Source organism: Anser cygnoides, chromosome 1 (assembly GCF_040182565.1).
Source record: "Anser cygnoides isolate HZ-2024a breed goose chromosome 1, Taihu_goose_T2T_genome, whole genome shotgun sequence".
NCBI classification, from domain to species: domain Eukaryota; kingdom Metazoa; phylum Chordata; class Aves; order Anseriformes; family Anatidae; genus Anser; species Anser cygnoides.
This window is the reverse complement of record NC_089873.1, coordinates 77,394,723-77,407,700: the sequence shown is the minus strand read 5'-3', so window position 1 is coordinate 77,407,700 and position 12,978 is coordinate 77,394,723. Positions and strand designations below refer to the sequence as shown.

Here is a 12,978-nt window from a genome sequence, read left to right as displayed (position 1 = left end):
TGACTTAGTGGTTTTCTGTCTCAGATATTGGCTGATGTCATCAGACACGAGGATATATTTTCAATTGACCCTCCTCCCAGCCTGAGGGAACTGCATGTGGTCCCACTTACGGTAGATGAGGTGTTCACAGAAGCTGAAATGGCTGTGTTTTCTTGTAGTGGTTAAAAACTGTTGTTCACATGTGGTTCTTTCATTGGGCTTACGGAAGAAGGGTTTAGCAGAGAGAAGAAAAAATAGATGGGAGCAATTCATATTGACTGTAGGAACTCCTGTGAGGGTCATTAGGGGAATTTAGTCACATTCAGTTTTGGTATTTTGCTGGAAGCTGTGTATCCAGCTTCACTTTAGATGCCTGGGGAAGTAGGAGGACCAATTACTGTGGAAAGATGCTGCTTTTAAAAATGCATGATTTGGGCTGTGCTTATGATTCAACTCTTCTCTGTGTGTCACTTCAAGCTAAGCAACAATTTCTAGTTTCTATACAGTTTGTACAACAACAGATGGTGTTTTGTGTGCTCAGTGAGTAATCCAGTCATTCCCTGATAGAGCCACTAATGCCTTTTATTTGTGTAGCCACCATCATCCCTACGAAGAGTTAGCATCGCAACAGTGCCTAGGAGTGCTGGAAATGCAGGTATTGGGTTGCCGCTGGTAAGTAAGGGTTCCCAGACATTGAGGTGCTTTACCCTTCTCATAACTGGCTGGGTTTCAGTGGAAAAAGGCAAATGCAGTAAAGTGGCTTAAACTTCTTCTCTAGGCCCAACTACAAGAAACTGATGGAGATGAATGGAGTGATAAACTCAACAGGAGATCAAGCAGCTGGTAAAGTTACTTGGCTTTTCTTTGAATAGGGTTAAATATTTTTCAGCTCAAGCTGTGCCTGTATTGAGCATCTTGAGGCATAATATTATTAGGCTACATCTTTCACGTTAGTTCTATGTGCTTCAATACACAAATGAGCCTTTGTGACTAAATGTTACAGCTTCCCTTTTAATTAAGGGTGAAGAGACTAACAGAAAAATTACCTTGACTGTCTTGCATTAGAACTCAAATATAAAAACTAGACAGCTGACATTGATGGATTTGGTTTAAAATAATAATAAAAAAAATTTCAGGCGGCTAATTTTGAAGCTTATTTGTCTATGTCCCAACCAAATGAGTAGGCTGTTGCAGAATTTCTAATTTCATACTGTGTATCTGGGGGGAAAGTAAAGCAACTGTGTTTAAAATATGACAGGGGACGACTAGGAGCAAAGCAAAATGATAAGCGTCCTTCACTGCAGCGATTCATTAGCACATATTCCTGGGCAGAGTATGAGAATGAACATTCGGAAACACAGTAAGTTGAACAGAAACATCCTCCAAGGTATGTGTGCAGGGTTTGTTTATTTTCAATGAACTCTTTACCTGTCACTAACCTGACCAGGGCTATAAAGTCAAGGCATTGTGAGCTCTGTGAAATCAAATGCTTGATAGAAAAGCTTTCAAACTGTTGATGCTTGCTTACAGAAACGAGCAGTCGGAATTGCCTGCTGAAGTGCAAGAACCATCAAGAAAGGAAAGTATCTCTGAAACAGGAAACTGTCCATCAAAATGGAACCTGGAGACAGCGTAAGTATTCCCCAAAATGGTCATGAGGTAAAGCAGTGGTTGGACGTGGGAAGAGGAACCAAAGCTGTAGCTTATGGCTTGGTTGTTAATCCTGACTTCTGAAACAAGCCAACCAGGAATGAGTAGTATCAAGTGCCAGAGGCTCACCCCACCAGGGATTCATAACTAACCTTAAGCAGTGACTCCTGTGCAATGCTTAACAGCGGCTTTGACACAAACTGCGGGACAAGTAGTTATCAAGATTAACAGGGTTACTGCAGCTAACTTCTCTGTATCTCGCAGGTCAAAAAAGAGTGCTGTCCTAAAGAAGCATCCCCTGCAAGCCCCTAAATTTAAACAACTGCCCTACAGAAAAGGAATTACACAATTTCTCTGCAGAGAATGCATGTTCTGCATTAACACCCTATGCTAAACCTACACTTTGAGTATTCCCAGTCAAAGGGGAGATAAGACAATTACACGCTAGTATGTAAAATTGAAAAGATGGCAAGAAAAATATACTTTCTTCCTATTGTTTGACAAAGGATAGAGGTACCAATGTTGTGAGAGGTTTAAAGTTTGGCTATTAGGCAGAAGCCTTTCCTCACCTAACTTCACGGAAGGCATCAAAGCCCTAGAAAACAAAGCCTTAATCCAGTACTTTCAGTGCTTTTCTTATAAGCACGATTAATTCTTCACAATCTGCAAGGCAGTATTTGTGAATCCTCTTCAGAAATATGGTGTGGTATAGGGAGCATGGCTGCCTGAACAGGGCTTATGGGTCAAGTCCATCACCTAAACAGCTTATCAAAAACTAGCTTACTGAAGTCTGTGAAATGCAAGCTATCATTGTACATAGCTCCCAATGCATCAGCTACCTTGTCACTTTTGATAGTTGTTTGTTATAAGCTTTGGTTTGTTGTCTTTGCTGTTGTTTTTGGGGTAAGGGTGGGGAGAGGGGTTCTAATTTTTGAAGAAAAATGGAACTACTACATGACTTACTCTTTTCTACAGGTGCAACTTAGTGTCATCATGGGCATCCCATTTCAAGACTTCCTTTTCCAACGCTAACAAAACTCTCTGGGTTTCTGTCTCCATCCTGGTACTGCTTGCTGCTTTTACAAGCTTCCTCACTGGGCTGTCTCTTCAAAGACCAGCAGATGCAGCACCTGTCGGCACTGGGGACTCCTGGACTTCACTACAGCAACTGTTGTGGCCGTATACAGGACTTCAACACAACGGACCACCCCCAGTATAACAAAGGTTCTGAATTTTGTAAAGTTATCTTTCTGAGTTCTGGTTGACAGTATGAGAAGCTGAGATAGTATATTTAAGGTTACATGTTTCAGTTGGTTTGTTTGGGTTGTGGGTGTTAGGGGATTTTTTTTAAGTGTGACTTGAAATTGAAAAAATATTTTTTTCCTTATTCTGACAAAAGTTATCTTTTCAAGTACCTAAGAGTGTCTTAATTCCATTCAGATATAGAATAAAACAGTTAGTGATTTTGAACATAGCTAACAGTAGGTATGACTAAATGATCCAGCCACAAGAGAATAAATAACTTAACAAAAATAAGATGGCTACATTTTAGTCATTAAAGCTGTTCCAATGATTTGAATAGAAAAGGATTAAAGACTTGAAATGTAACTTTATTGAAAGCTTTTGGTAATAAAGTTTTAAAGGAAAGCATGCAGTATTTAAGAGTATGTTAAAACTCTTGTAGCAAGGAGCAGCTGATATACAACATCAATAAACAGGAAGTTAGCTGTACTCACTCTATCAATTGCTTCTTTACTGGCAAAGTCTTTAAGCATATGGTAGAGTGTGGAGTGAAATTCAGAATCTTCTTCTAGCTCTTTTGAAAATGCTTCACTGGTTTCTGTGATCTTGAGTTTCAGTGCTCTCTGACCATTAAACATGTAAAGAGACCAGTCTTTGACAAAATCCGTTTTAAGATGCTCACTTACCTAGTGCAGAAAAAAAATGGGCTGTAAGATGAAGCCCATGACACTGACAGAGAACAAATTCTAGTACAAAATTTTAAGTTCTAGTGTACTTATGAGTGTAATAGAGAAAAAACAAAGCATTGCTTTGAACTGTTAAAATAGTATTAGGTCTTTAAGTAAATGACTGTGTAACACATTGTATCAACATCAAAATCTTCATCTTGTTTGCCTCTGTAAAATGCAAGGTTGGTCACTCTGGCTTTCTTGCTGTTTCTGACTCATATGAAAAGAGTAGCTAGGTGCAACAGGCATCACACACTTTAGTTCTTCCTGCTGGGATTAAGAACCGGGCTAAACATTTGCATGTATGTCACAAGTCTTTAACTCAAGATCTCTCAAGATTTCAGCAGTATGGTATGTTCTATATCCACAGTCATAACTGGGAGTATTATGCTGTCTGGGAGAAGTTTTAACCACATTTTTTAGTTTACAGAGGGAAACATATCAACTCAAGTTGCTTATTCCCTCCTTTACAGTACAGAACAACTGTAAACATGCACAAAGCCAAGAAGAAACTTCTAGATGGTAATTGAGGGGGCCTTTGAGGGCCTCATAGTAAGCTACTTGCTGAAAAATCAGCATCTACCTGTGTCATCCCAGCTTCAGCTAAAGCCTCAATAGCTGACCTGTCAGCTATACATCTTAGCACATTAGCAAGTATCTTTGTTACTGAAACTTATATTTGTTGAGGAATGGGCTTGAGGTGTGGAGAAGTGGGCACTGAAGTTTTGCTAAACAAAATATTACTATGTGAAATTGTCACCCTAAATCTTAACTGCTGCACTAAGCATTAGGTCAGGGCCTGAAGATTGTTTGAAATGAGCATAAATGAAGAAAGTTGTTTTTGTCTTTTGTGTGATATGCTTCTGTACTGGTTTGTCTCTAGACATTTGGTCTAAAGCTACAAACCTTGAACACTACTTGATCTTGACCCGATTCTAGATTCCATTTGCTCCAGCCAAAAGCAAAAGTGGATGCAACCAGGGCCATCTGTTGGTATGCCCTCACTTCTATTAGGGGAGCCTGTAATGCAAAAGTACAGTTAGAAGATACGCATCCACTAAATCTCTGCTTTATATGAAGGTAAGGAAAAGCTTGCTTTAAGCAGAATCTCCTGGCTAAGCTGCAAGGACACTCATCCTCATTCTGTATAATAGGTCTTCATACAAGAAAATGTTGCCTACCTGAGAAAGAGGCTGGGGGGCAAGCCCACTCTTGCACTCACCTTCTTGTTCACAGAGACGTATTTGTATGAATATTCTCCTGGGAAAATATTCACACCAGCCTCTTTCAAAACTTTTCTTAAGGTGACGGGACACATCCATTTTCCTGTCAGGTGAGAAAGCACATCCTTCTCTTCCACTGTGACTGCAGCCACCATACACTGCTTACCCTGTTGTATAAACCAATCAAAGCATCTTACTGGTGATTAAAGCTATTCTTGGCTTCAGGCATCAATGATTTATTTGCTGCTTTTCTATTCTGGATATTACCTACATTAGCTATCATCCTCATCTTTAAACATTCACAGATCTTGTAGGAAGCCACTTTACTGTTGGATTTCAGAACTGACACTGGTTTACTGGCCCACACTTATGATCACACTGTACATATTCTCCTTGTCATATAAATCAATATCTGTTACTAAAACGACAATCATGCTTAACTTGAACCTTTAGAAGGAACAAAGATCAAAAAGTAGGTTGCTTGGAATGCTCAGTTCTTATGGCGCAGTTGGGCAGTGAGAGAGAGCAACACTTTCTAAGTGCTGATGAAGCAGTCTTGACTTTAGCAAAGTAGTATTAATATCAAAGAACTTAATGGAATGTTGCAGAACAGATGCTTTCTTTTGACCAAATCACAGAAAAATTAAATCACCAATAATATTGGTGGTTACATTAGAGCTTGGAATAGTTCCTTCCTTATTTTCAATAGCAAAGGAGCGAGATTCAAGTTGCTCTTGTGGAACCATCCCACATTCTTAAGAAAGGACAGTGACAATTCTGGTTTTTTTAAAAAACAAACTACCAATGTTTTATGGAAAAAAAAAAAATAGTACCTTAATTTGTATCTGAACTTCTGCAAAGACTGTAGTAACTGTAAGTAGTGCTTCATTTATACCCATAGGTCTCAATTCCCATGCCTGATATGGCATGTTGAGATGAACATTCTGGAGAAGTGCTATTGTATAAAAAGCACCCATCTCAAAAGTAATACTCTTCTGTGTTTCATATGTTATGTTGCTGATGCCATCAGTTCTCCACTGCTGGCCTTTACAAGGGATGCAAAAAGAAAAAACATACATAAAGCTTCTGCTTGTAATATGTACTGGTGAAGAATTAGTAAAGATATTCTAGGTAAACTAATATTCAGAGGTAGGTAAGATAAAGCACAAAGTAAAGAGAATTCATTTAAGGCAAAAACCTTCTCTCCTTTAAGTACAAAATTAGGCTAATTCTGATGTGAAAGCTCAAAAAAAATAGTTATGTTAGTATTTGTATTTTTTTATGTAGGATATAGCACTCCTCAACCTTATTTCCAACAGTAACTTGAAACATTGAACTACCTTAAGTTCTAGTATCTTTCAGGATGTAACATCAGAGGTAATGTATACTTTTTTTAGTAACGTGAGTAACAAATTTGTTTTTTTAACATTTAATATTTTGAGGTAATATGACTACATGTAGTTAGGGGGTAATTTGGCTCAAAGTGGACTTCACAGGACTTTGCTCTACCAAAACGTCATTTGTGGTATACAGTTCACTACTACACCCATTAATATGAAAGAAAAAAAAGTTTCAGTGAAAAGCCTCGAGCAGTCCCTGATTACACATGATGCAGAATCAAACCAGAAACCAAAACAAACAAACAAACAAACTACTCTGTGTTTTTTTTGTGAACACCAAACTCCCTTAACTATTTCTTGGCTGTGAATTGGCTCTTTTCTTAACAGATATTTCAGAAAACTATTTGAAACCTTGTATCATGTCCATTAGTCAAACAAAATAAATTTATCTTAAGTTGGTACCTGCAGGATCCCATCGGGCTATCACAGGCTCCTCGCAATAGATCACACTGTCAGACAGCCTAAGCGTTATCTGTATTGGTGGATATGGGGCATCGTCAGACTCTTCTGGGGGATATCTGTATGCCTCCAAGCCAATGTCAAGTAACTTTAGAAAAATGCAAAAAGGACAAACAAAACATCTTATTAGAAAATGCAGTAGCCTGAATTTGTTTTTTTAAATCCACCTAGTTATCTGTGGAGTTCCGTAACATACGATTTAAAATTTACTAGTTGAAATTGTTGGCTGACATGGCCCACTTCCAAAAAAGATTTTTCTTTCTTACATCTTCCTGCTAAAGTATTTTGCTTGAATTTTAACAAGCATTACTGTGAAACCCCCTAATATAGAAATCAGCACGAGGTCTGCTGTAGTAAACCTTTCCCTTCATGGGAACTACAGCATTGAAGACAGTATTAAGGTTGAGTACCAATAGGCAGTTGAACCCTTCGCATGCCGTCTGTGGCACCTTTCAGGCAACACCACACAGTAAGTGGAATCACCCCTTAATAGATTCACAGGTACTCAAAATAAACAAGAGCACTTATCAGGCAAAAAGAGATACAGCTCCACTTTGTTTGCACAGTGTCAAAGGTAATGAAAGAATTCAAATTCAATTGGTAAGGCAGGTCTGTGCATGTGGCTAGAAAGGAAGATCCCATACTACTTAATCTGCTCACAGTCCTGCTTTCTTAGTCTGTATGTGAATTTCACTTATTAATGGTTTTCAATTTCACAATAAAAACTGTGACATAGGTTAATGCTGCATAAGGCACCACAAGTAGGAGAACTAAGACACGTTGTCTATAGACCACCTATACCTTGCAGAACCCAGAACTGAATTGGTAGTAATTTTGTTACCATCCTTCCTTAAGTGTACTTTTCATAGACAAAAAAAAGGAAGTCTGGCTTTGCTTTTACTTCATACTAGAGCATTTACAGTACAACAATTTAAAGTATCCATGCTAGCTGTGCTAATGAACAATGATCAAATGCACACTTCATGAAATGCTGATCTGCTTACCTCAGCTGCTCCAAAAATTGGCTATGTCAAACTGAAAACATAATTTCATAATTTGGTCCTTTAGTTCATTGCTCAAGAAATCAGCACATATATATAAACTGCATACATACTATGGTGAAACAACTCAGGAACAGCTCTTCAGGGATGAAGACTCCGTGAGATGTAATACATTTTTTCACTCACCTCCACTATATTCCAGTTCTTGACTTGTTTGACTTGAGGTGGAAGCTGCAGTGCATCGATATGGTACACACCACCCACTGGTACAAACTGTCGCAAATCAACAATATTTTCATCAGTTATCTCATCTTCTTTTTCATTGGTCTTTTCCTGCATCAGTGGACTCAGAACTACAAAACAAATAAGTAACAAGTGTTAATTTGGTGCTTAACCTAAGCTGTTGTAATTTCATACTTCTATTATTTTTTTACATCTGCACAAAAAGTCTGTGTACTTGAAATGCTTTATATTCTGTGGCGTTTCAGCTCCATCTACTGGTATGCCACACATCTTTGAACAATTAATTGAAACAGACAGTTGGACAATGAAAAAACACTTTTTTTTGGTACTGAGCTTTCTAATAGATTAATCTCTACTCTTGCTTTGTAGTCAACTCAAACCGTTTCACATAGTAATAAGGTTTTACTGACAAAAAAAAATCAGTTGCATCACTAATCATAGAAGAATTTCACAAGTATACAAGACAGTAGATTCTGGCCAGGTTTGGAAAGATCTTATTGGCATGGAAACAAGGCAAATCAAAAGGTATAAGGCAGCTACAGGTGAAAGCTATTTGCAAAGAGCAAAAGGCATTTAACATGTTAAACAAAATTTTTAGAAAACAAAAGACAATTCATAATGTTTTTTCTATGTATAACTATATGTATTTATGTATAAATTCAAATTTTACTCAGTTGAAAAAAGTTATTAGAAGGCATCAATGTAATGGACTAAAATTACTAGAAATATTTTCTTCAAAAAAAAAATCACATAAAACATTGTACCAGACATTACAGATGGAGAAAGTTATTGTTGATGGGGATCAAGGAAAAGTGTTCAATAACGTCAAAACAGCTACAGTGTTTTAAAAAAAATACACTTTTAAAGAGTGAGATAATCTTAAAAAAAAAAAGACAATTATCTATATAAACTGCCTTCAAGCTTTTTACAAAACAAGTGAAAGTTATGTTAATTTTGTAACACCAGCTTTAGTTGCAGAGTTTATGTAGAGCTTTTACTCTACTGTACTCATACTAGAAGATGCAATTCAAAGATCCTTTTGCAGTTATTCTGAGCAAAATAATTACAAAAACCAAAAGCCATTTTACTACCAGTCACAATATAGCTTGCACTTTAATGTGCTTTCTAAAGTAATAATACAATAATATTTAAATGTCTTCTAAACAAAACTATTAACTCTCAAGATAAATTAAATTCTTAACACTAGTACAACTTAAATCCAGAGAACAACCTGCAATAGTTCTTGCTGTTTTCAGTGTTGCACACTCCTGATTTTCCACTGTTTTACCTTGGCTGCCTGTTTTCACTGAATCTGTGGTAACTTAGTATCCTTTCAAACCCCATTCCCAGAAGTGGTTGAATGGGTTTGCAAATCATTAGCATGTCAGCAAAGGCATGATTTCAAAAGCCTTCTCTCCTTATTAAAGCAAATAATAGCCTTGAAGTCATTCAGATATAATTAGTACATTTCTGGGTACATATACTCAGTCTAATAATATGGTAGCGATTTTCAAAGCCTTACAGAAATAAAATATAACCCCCCTCTGACTGAAGCACAAAGTCCTTATACTCTCTTGAAAACCACCTTGTTTGGGTGATCCATAAGGTACAGTCTGACAACATGGTTGCTGCAACTATGTTTAGCAGAAAGTTGTTTGTTTTTTTTTTTTTTCAAATGAGCAAAAGGCTGTAAAGCTCAGCTAAACTCTTACGAACAGTTTGCAGTCATTTTATTTAAGACAGTACTACAAGAAAACCCACTCTTACTAAACCAAAGGACACCACAGCACTAAAGACATTTATAACTTATGTTGGACAGTTTTAGTTCCTGGATTAGACCCTCTTTTAGTAAAGTATATCAGTCTATATCCTACTCTAAGTACACGTTTAAGTAGTACTTTGTAATACCTACACTGCCTGAGTTCATACCATTGTAAGTACTGGATTTATTTTCTTCTGGAGAAGTTAATCTCGCCAAGCAGACTAGCAGATTCATAAATATTGTTTGCCTCGCCCATAAACATACATATACATAAACATATACATAATTATTATGTTTATGTACATTTATGAATTAACACATAAATAAGCGTAGGGACAAAATCAATCTCCCTATCTTATTTTTTCCCTGCATTTAACAATCATTAACAGAAGTGTCAACAAAACTCATGTTATAAAGTCAGCAATGTATTTCTAAACTTTGTTCCATTTGCATAGATCTGTATCACCATGCTTCCATATACAAAACATTTAAAATTAGTAACTCTGTAGTGCTGCAAATAAGAACTAACCAAATACCTTGTGATATGTCCAAGATTTCTGATTTCTTCTCAGTTTCCTCCTCTGTCTTCTCATTTATGTCAGTTACACTATTGTATTTTTCTTTGAATGAGATAGCACTCTACAGAAAAAACAAAAGACATTTTTTTATTAGACAAACAATAAAAAGAACGTATCACCTCCTTTAAAACAATGGTCCAAGGAGAAAGAGTACAGTTCCACTCCTGTAGCCATATTTGTACCAATCTTGCTACAGGGTCAAGTTTTTTGGAGAAATTATTTTTACCTAACTAGGAAAAATATTTTTTATTAAAGGAATGCTCCAATGTTAGTTTGAACATGTAAATAGAGAAAAACATAAAATATTTACTTCATTTCCACAGCAAATTCCACCTCAAACCCCACAGATACCATACAAGCAATTGATCTTATTAGCAGTATGTACACTCAAATATTATGCTTTTGCTGCCTTTACAGATGGAAAAATGACACAAACGAAACTTAACCCACTGTTGAAACCAAACCCATGCTGATACTGTCAGAATCCCCACTTCCAGTCTTAGACTGTGCCTTGCCTGTAACATTTATTCCCTTTCCCATAATGTTTTGTATTTTCAAAATGTTACTCTAGACTTCTAGCCAAATTTCCAACCCAGATATGAATTCATCCCTGTCATAGCAGACTTCTGGAAGCGCAGTGGTAGACAAATGGCAGTTCAGCACACAAACCATGCATTCGGAGGCATGGGCACCTCCTGTGTCCTGTGGCGTGCCTGCCAGTGTGCTGGAAGAGCAAACACCTCAACTAGGACGAAATGGGAGGGCAAAAAGGTGTTTACCCACGTAAATGTGGAGGAGATCAAGGCAGAGCCAGACAGAAGGAGTGACCGCAATAGCTGAGAGAAGTGGAGGCTACAGAGAGAACAGGAAAATTCATGAAACTGAATTCAGAGAAGGAGAATAAGACCTGTAAAAGAAAAAGAGAAGCAATGGAATGAGAAGCCTGGAGAAAGCCTGAAAAATGTATGTGAAAACTGCCAAAGGATAAGACTTATCATACAAAATAAGAAAAAAGGAACCAAGAAAAATGGGATTTCAGGCACTGATTCACTACAGAGGATTTCAGGGACCAAAAAGACAGGGATCGTTGATCCAGGTATTAAGAAGGTATGAAACATGCTGGCTTACAGCTTTTTATGCAGAAATTTTAGATAGAGAATCCTAGTCATTTATCTACAGGTCACAGATGAAACCAAGTGAAAAACTCAAGCCCAATAACAAGAATACAAAAACAACCAATCCCACAACACCCAAAGCCAACATACTCCGTTAAAGTCTGCAGAGAGGGTTCAGCTGCCAGAAACAGGTTTTGAAAACCCTCTAGTGGCGAAAGCTTCAACATACAGGAACCGAGCAACTACGTAACTGCACAACCAAGACCTATTGAGCTCTGAATCCTATTTTGCACTCTTCTGATGTTCCTAATATTGCATTCCTGTAGTGATTTTAGTGGGCTGTCAATTTCTCAGAAGCAGAATATATTCATCTTGACATATGTCACAGACATCTGGAAATATCTTACAACAGATACAACCTTGCATTCCTCATGGCATGATCCTACTCATAAAATGCCAATCAAATGCCAACCCATGCAGCATGCCAATACCCTGCAACTACCACATCCTGTCAAAACTTTCCTTTCTACCATTTTTACGACAATCTTCAGTCGTTCATCTTTCCACACCCTCAGAAGATCTATGACAGTCTTAACACAAGTTGTCTTTTTCCATAAAAGTTTAAGAACTTTGTTCTCTCAGGCACAGGGCACATGAAGAAGCTATTACACAGCAATTGGGCCTCAAGTAACAACAGCACCGTAAAATATCCTCTTGTGAGATTTTTTGCCTACCTTTCTCTCATCAGAATGTGTTTCTTCTTCAGTGGGCATGTTGGGCTCTTCTGCAGCTTTCTTTTCTTCTTCTAGTTCTTCTACATTGTCTTTTGAATGCTGAGTTGACTCTTTGCTTTCTAAGACTTCCAATTTCGGCACACTCTGGCACTGCAGCCAAAGTGGAGATACATGGTCATAATGAGTGTGCAATATGCGAACAGCAACATTGCTCACAGCCAGGGACTTTGGAAGATCAAATCCATGATGTGTATCACAAAACACATGATTCTTGAACCTGTAAATAAATTAAAGAAATAAAAAAGTTCCCTAGTAAGATCAGCAGCACTTATTTTCACAGTTATTCATTAGTATTCAAACTGATGCTCTACACTGTCACCTAAATCCTCTTTTGTCACATGGCACAGTGTAAGAATTAGAGTTGGATGTTGCAATACTCTTCCTGCCCTGCACTGACAGCTGTCTGTAAGCTCCTCCAGAAAACCTGCAACTGCATGAAGGGCATCAGGAGCTGCAAAAATGTAATGGTCCTGATAGGAAGGCAACGGGACAGAATCAGATGGCAGCTGTTCTACACAGTACATTTCTGATAAAACAGATTAATTTAATGGGCAAAGTCCTACACAGGTAAAATCACTAGTTGTCTGTGTTACAACAATCTCAGCATCTTCCACGTAAAACCCAAAGGGACACAAAAGTAATTCTGATAATCAACAGCATTACACACCCACCAACCCTTCTGACAGCATAGGAAGCAGGCTAAGGGCAGCACAGGAGGCCAGCCTGCATCAGACCACTTATCTAACTTTTGAGTTAGGGTTCTTGCATCTGTCCGAGTAGACATTTAAGTTTCTTGCTCATTGC

At 37.7% G+C, this 12,978-nt stretch overlaps 2 protein-coding genes across 12 annotated transcripts in view; one reads left to right on the top strand and one right to left on the bottom strand.

Moving 5' to 3' along the window:
* Positions 1-3,276, top strand: part of IRAG2 (inositol 1,4,5-triphosphate receptor associated 2) — a 41,401-nt gene extending 38,125 nt beyond the window's left edge. For all 4 annotated transcript variants that reach the window (XM_013184610.3, XM_048052228.2, XM_013184609.3 and 1 more), the window contains 5 exons: positions 574-651; positions 758-822; positions 1,238-1,339; positions 1,510-1,611; positions 2,605-3,276. In XM_013184610.3, the coding sequence (XP_013040064.1) occupies positions 574-651; positions 758-822; positions 1,238-1,339; positions 1,510-1,611; positions 2,605-2,848 (591 nt within the window). In that variant the 3' untranslated portion in view covers positions 2,849-3,276. The remainder of the gene's footprint in view (positions 1-573; positions 652-757; positions 823-1,237; positions 1,340-1,509; positions 1,612-2,604) is intronic.
* Positions 3,277-3,287: 11 nt separating this feature from the next.
* DNAI7 (dynein axonemal intermediate chain 7) overlaps positions 3,288-12,978 on the bottom strand; it is a 23,912-nt gene continuing 14,221 nt past the window's right edge. For 7 of the 8 annotated variants that reach the window (XM_067000568.1, XM_067000569.1, XM_048052232.2 and 4 more), the window contains 8 exons: positions 12,115-12,391; positions 10,224-10,326; positions 7,869-8,035; positions 6,625-6,769; positions 5,656-5,867; positions 4,822-4,989; positions 4,506-4,619; positions 3,288-3,557 (listed from right to left, as the gene is read on the bottom strand). In XM_067000568.1, coding sequence (XP_066856669.1) covers positions 3,288-3,557; positions 4,506-4,619; positions 4,822-4,989; positions 5,656-5,867; positions 6,625-6,769; positions 7,869-8,035; positions 10,224-10,326; positions 12,115-12,391 — 1,456 coding nt within the window. The remainder of the gene's footprint in view (positions 3,558-4,505; positions 4,620-4,821; positions 4,990-5,655; positions 5,868-6,624; positions 6,770-7,868; positions 8,036-10,223; positions 10,327-12,114; positions 12,392-12,978) is intronic. The other variant, XM_067000570.1, reaches the window with a different exon arrangement.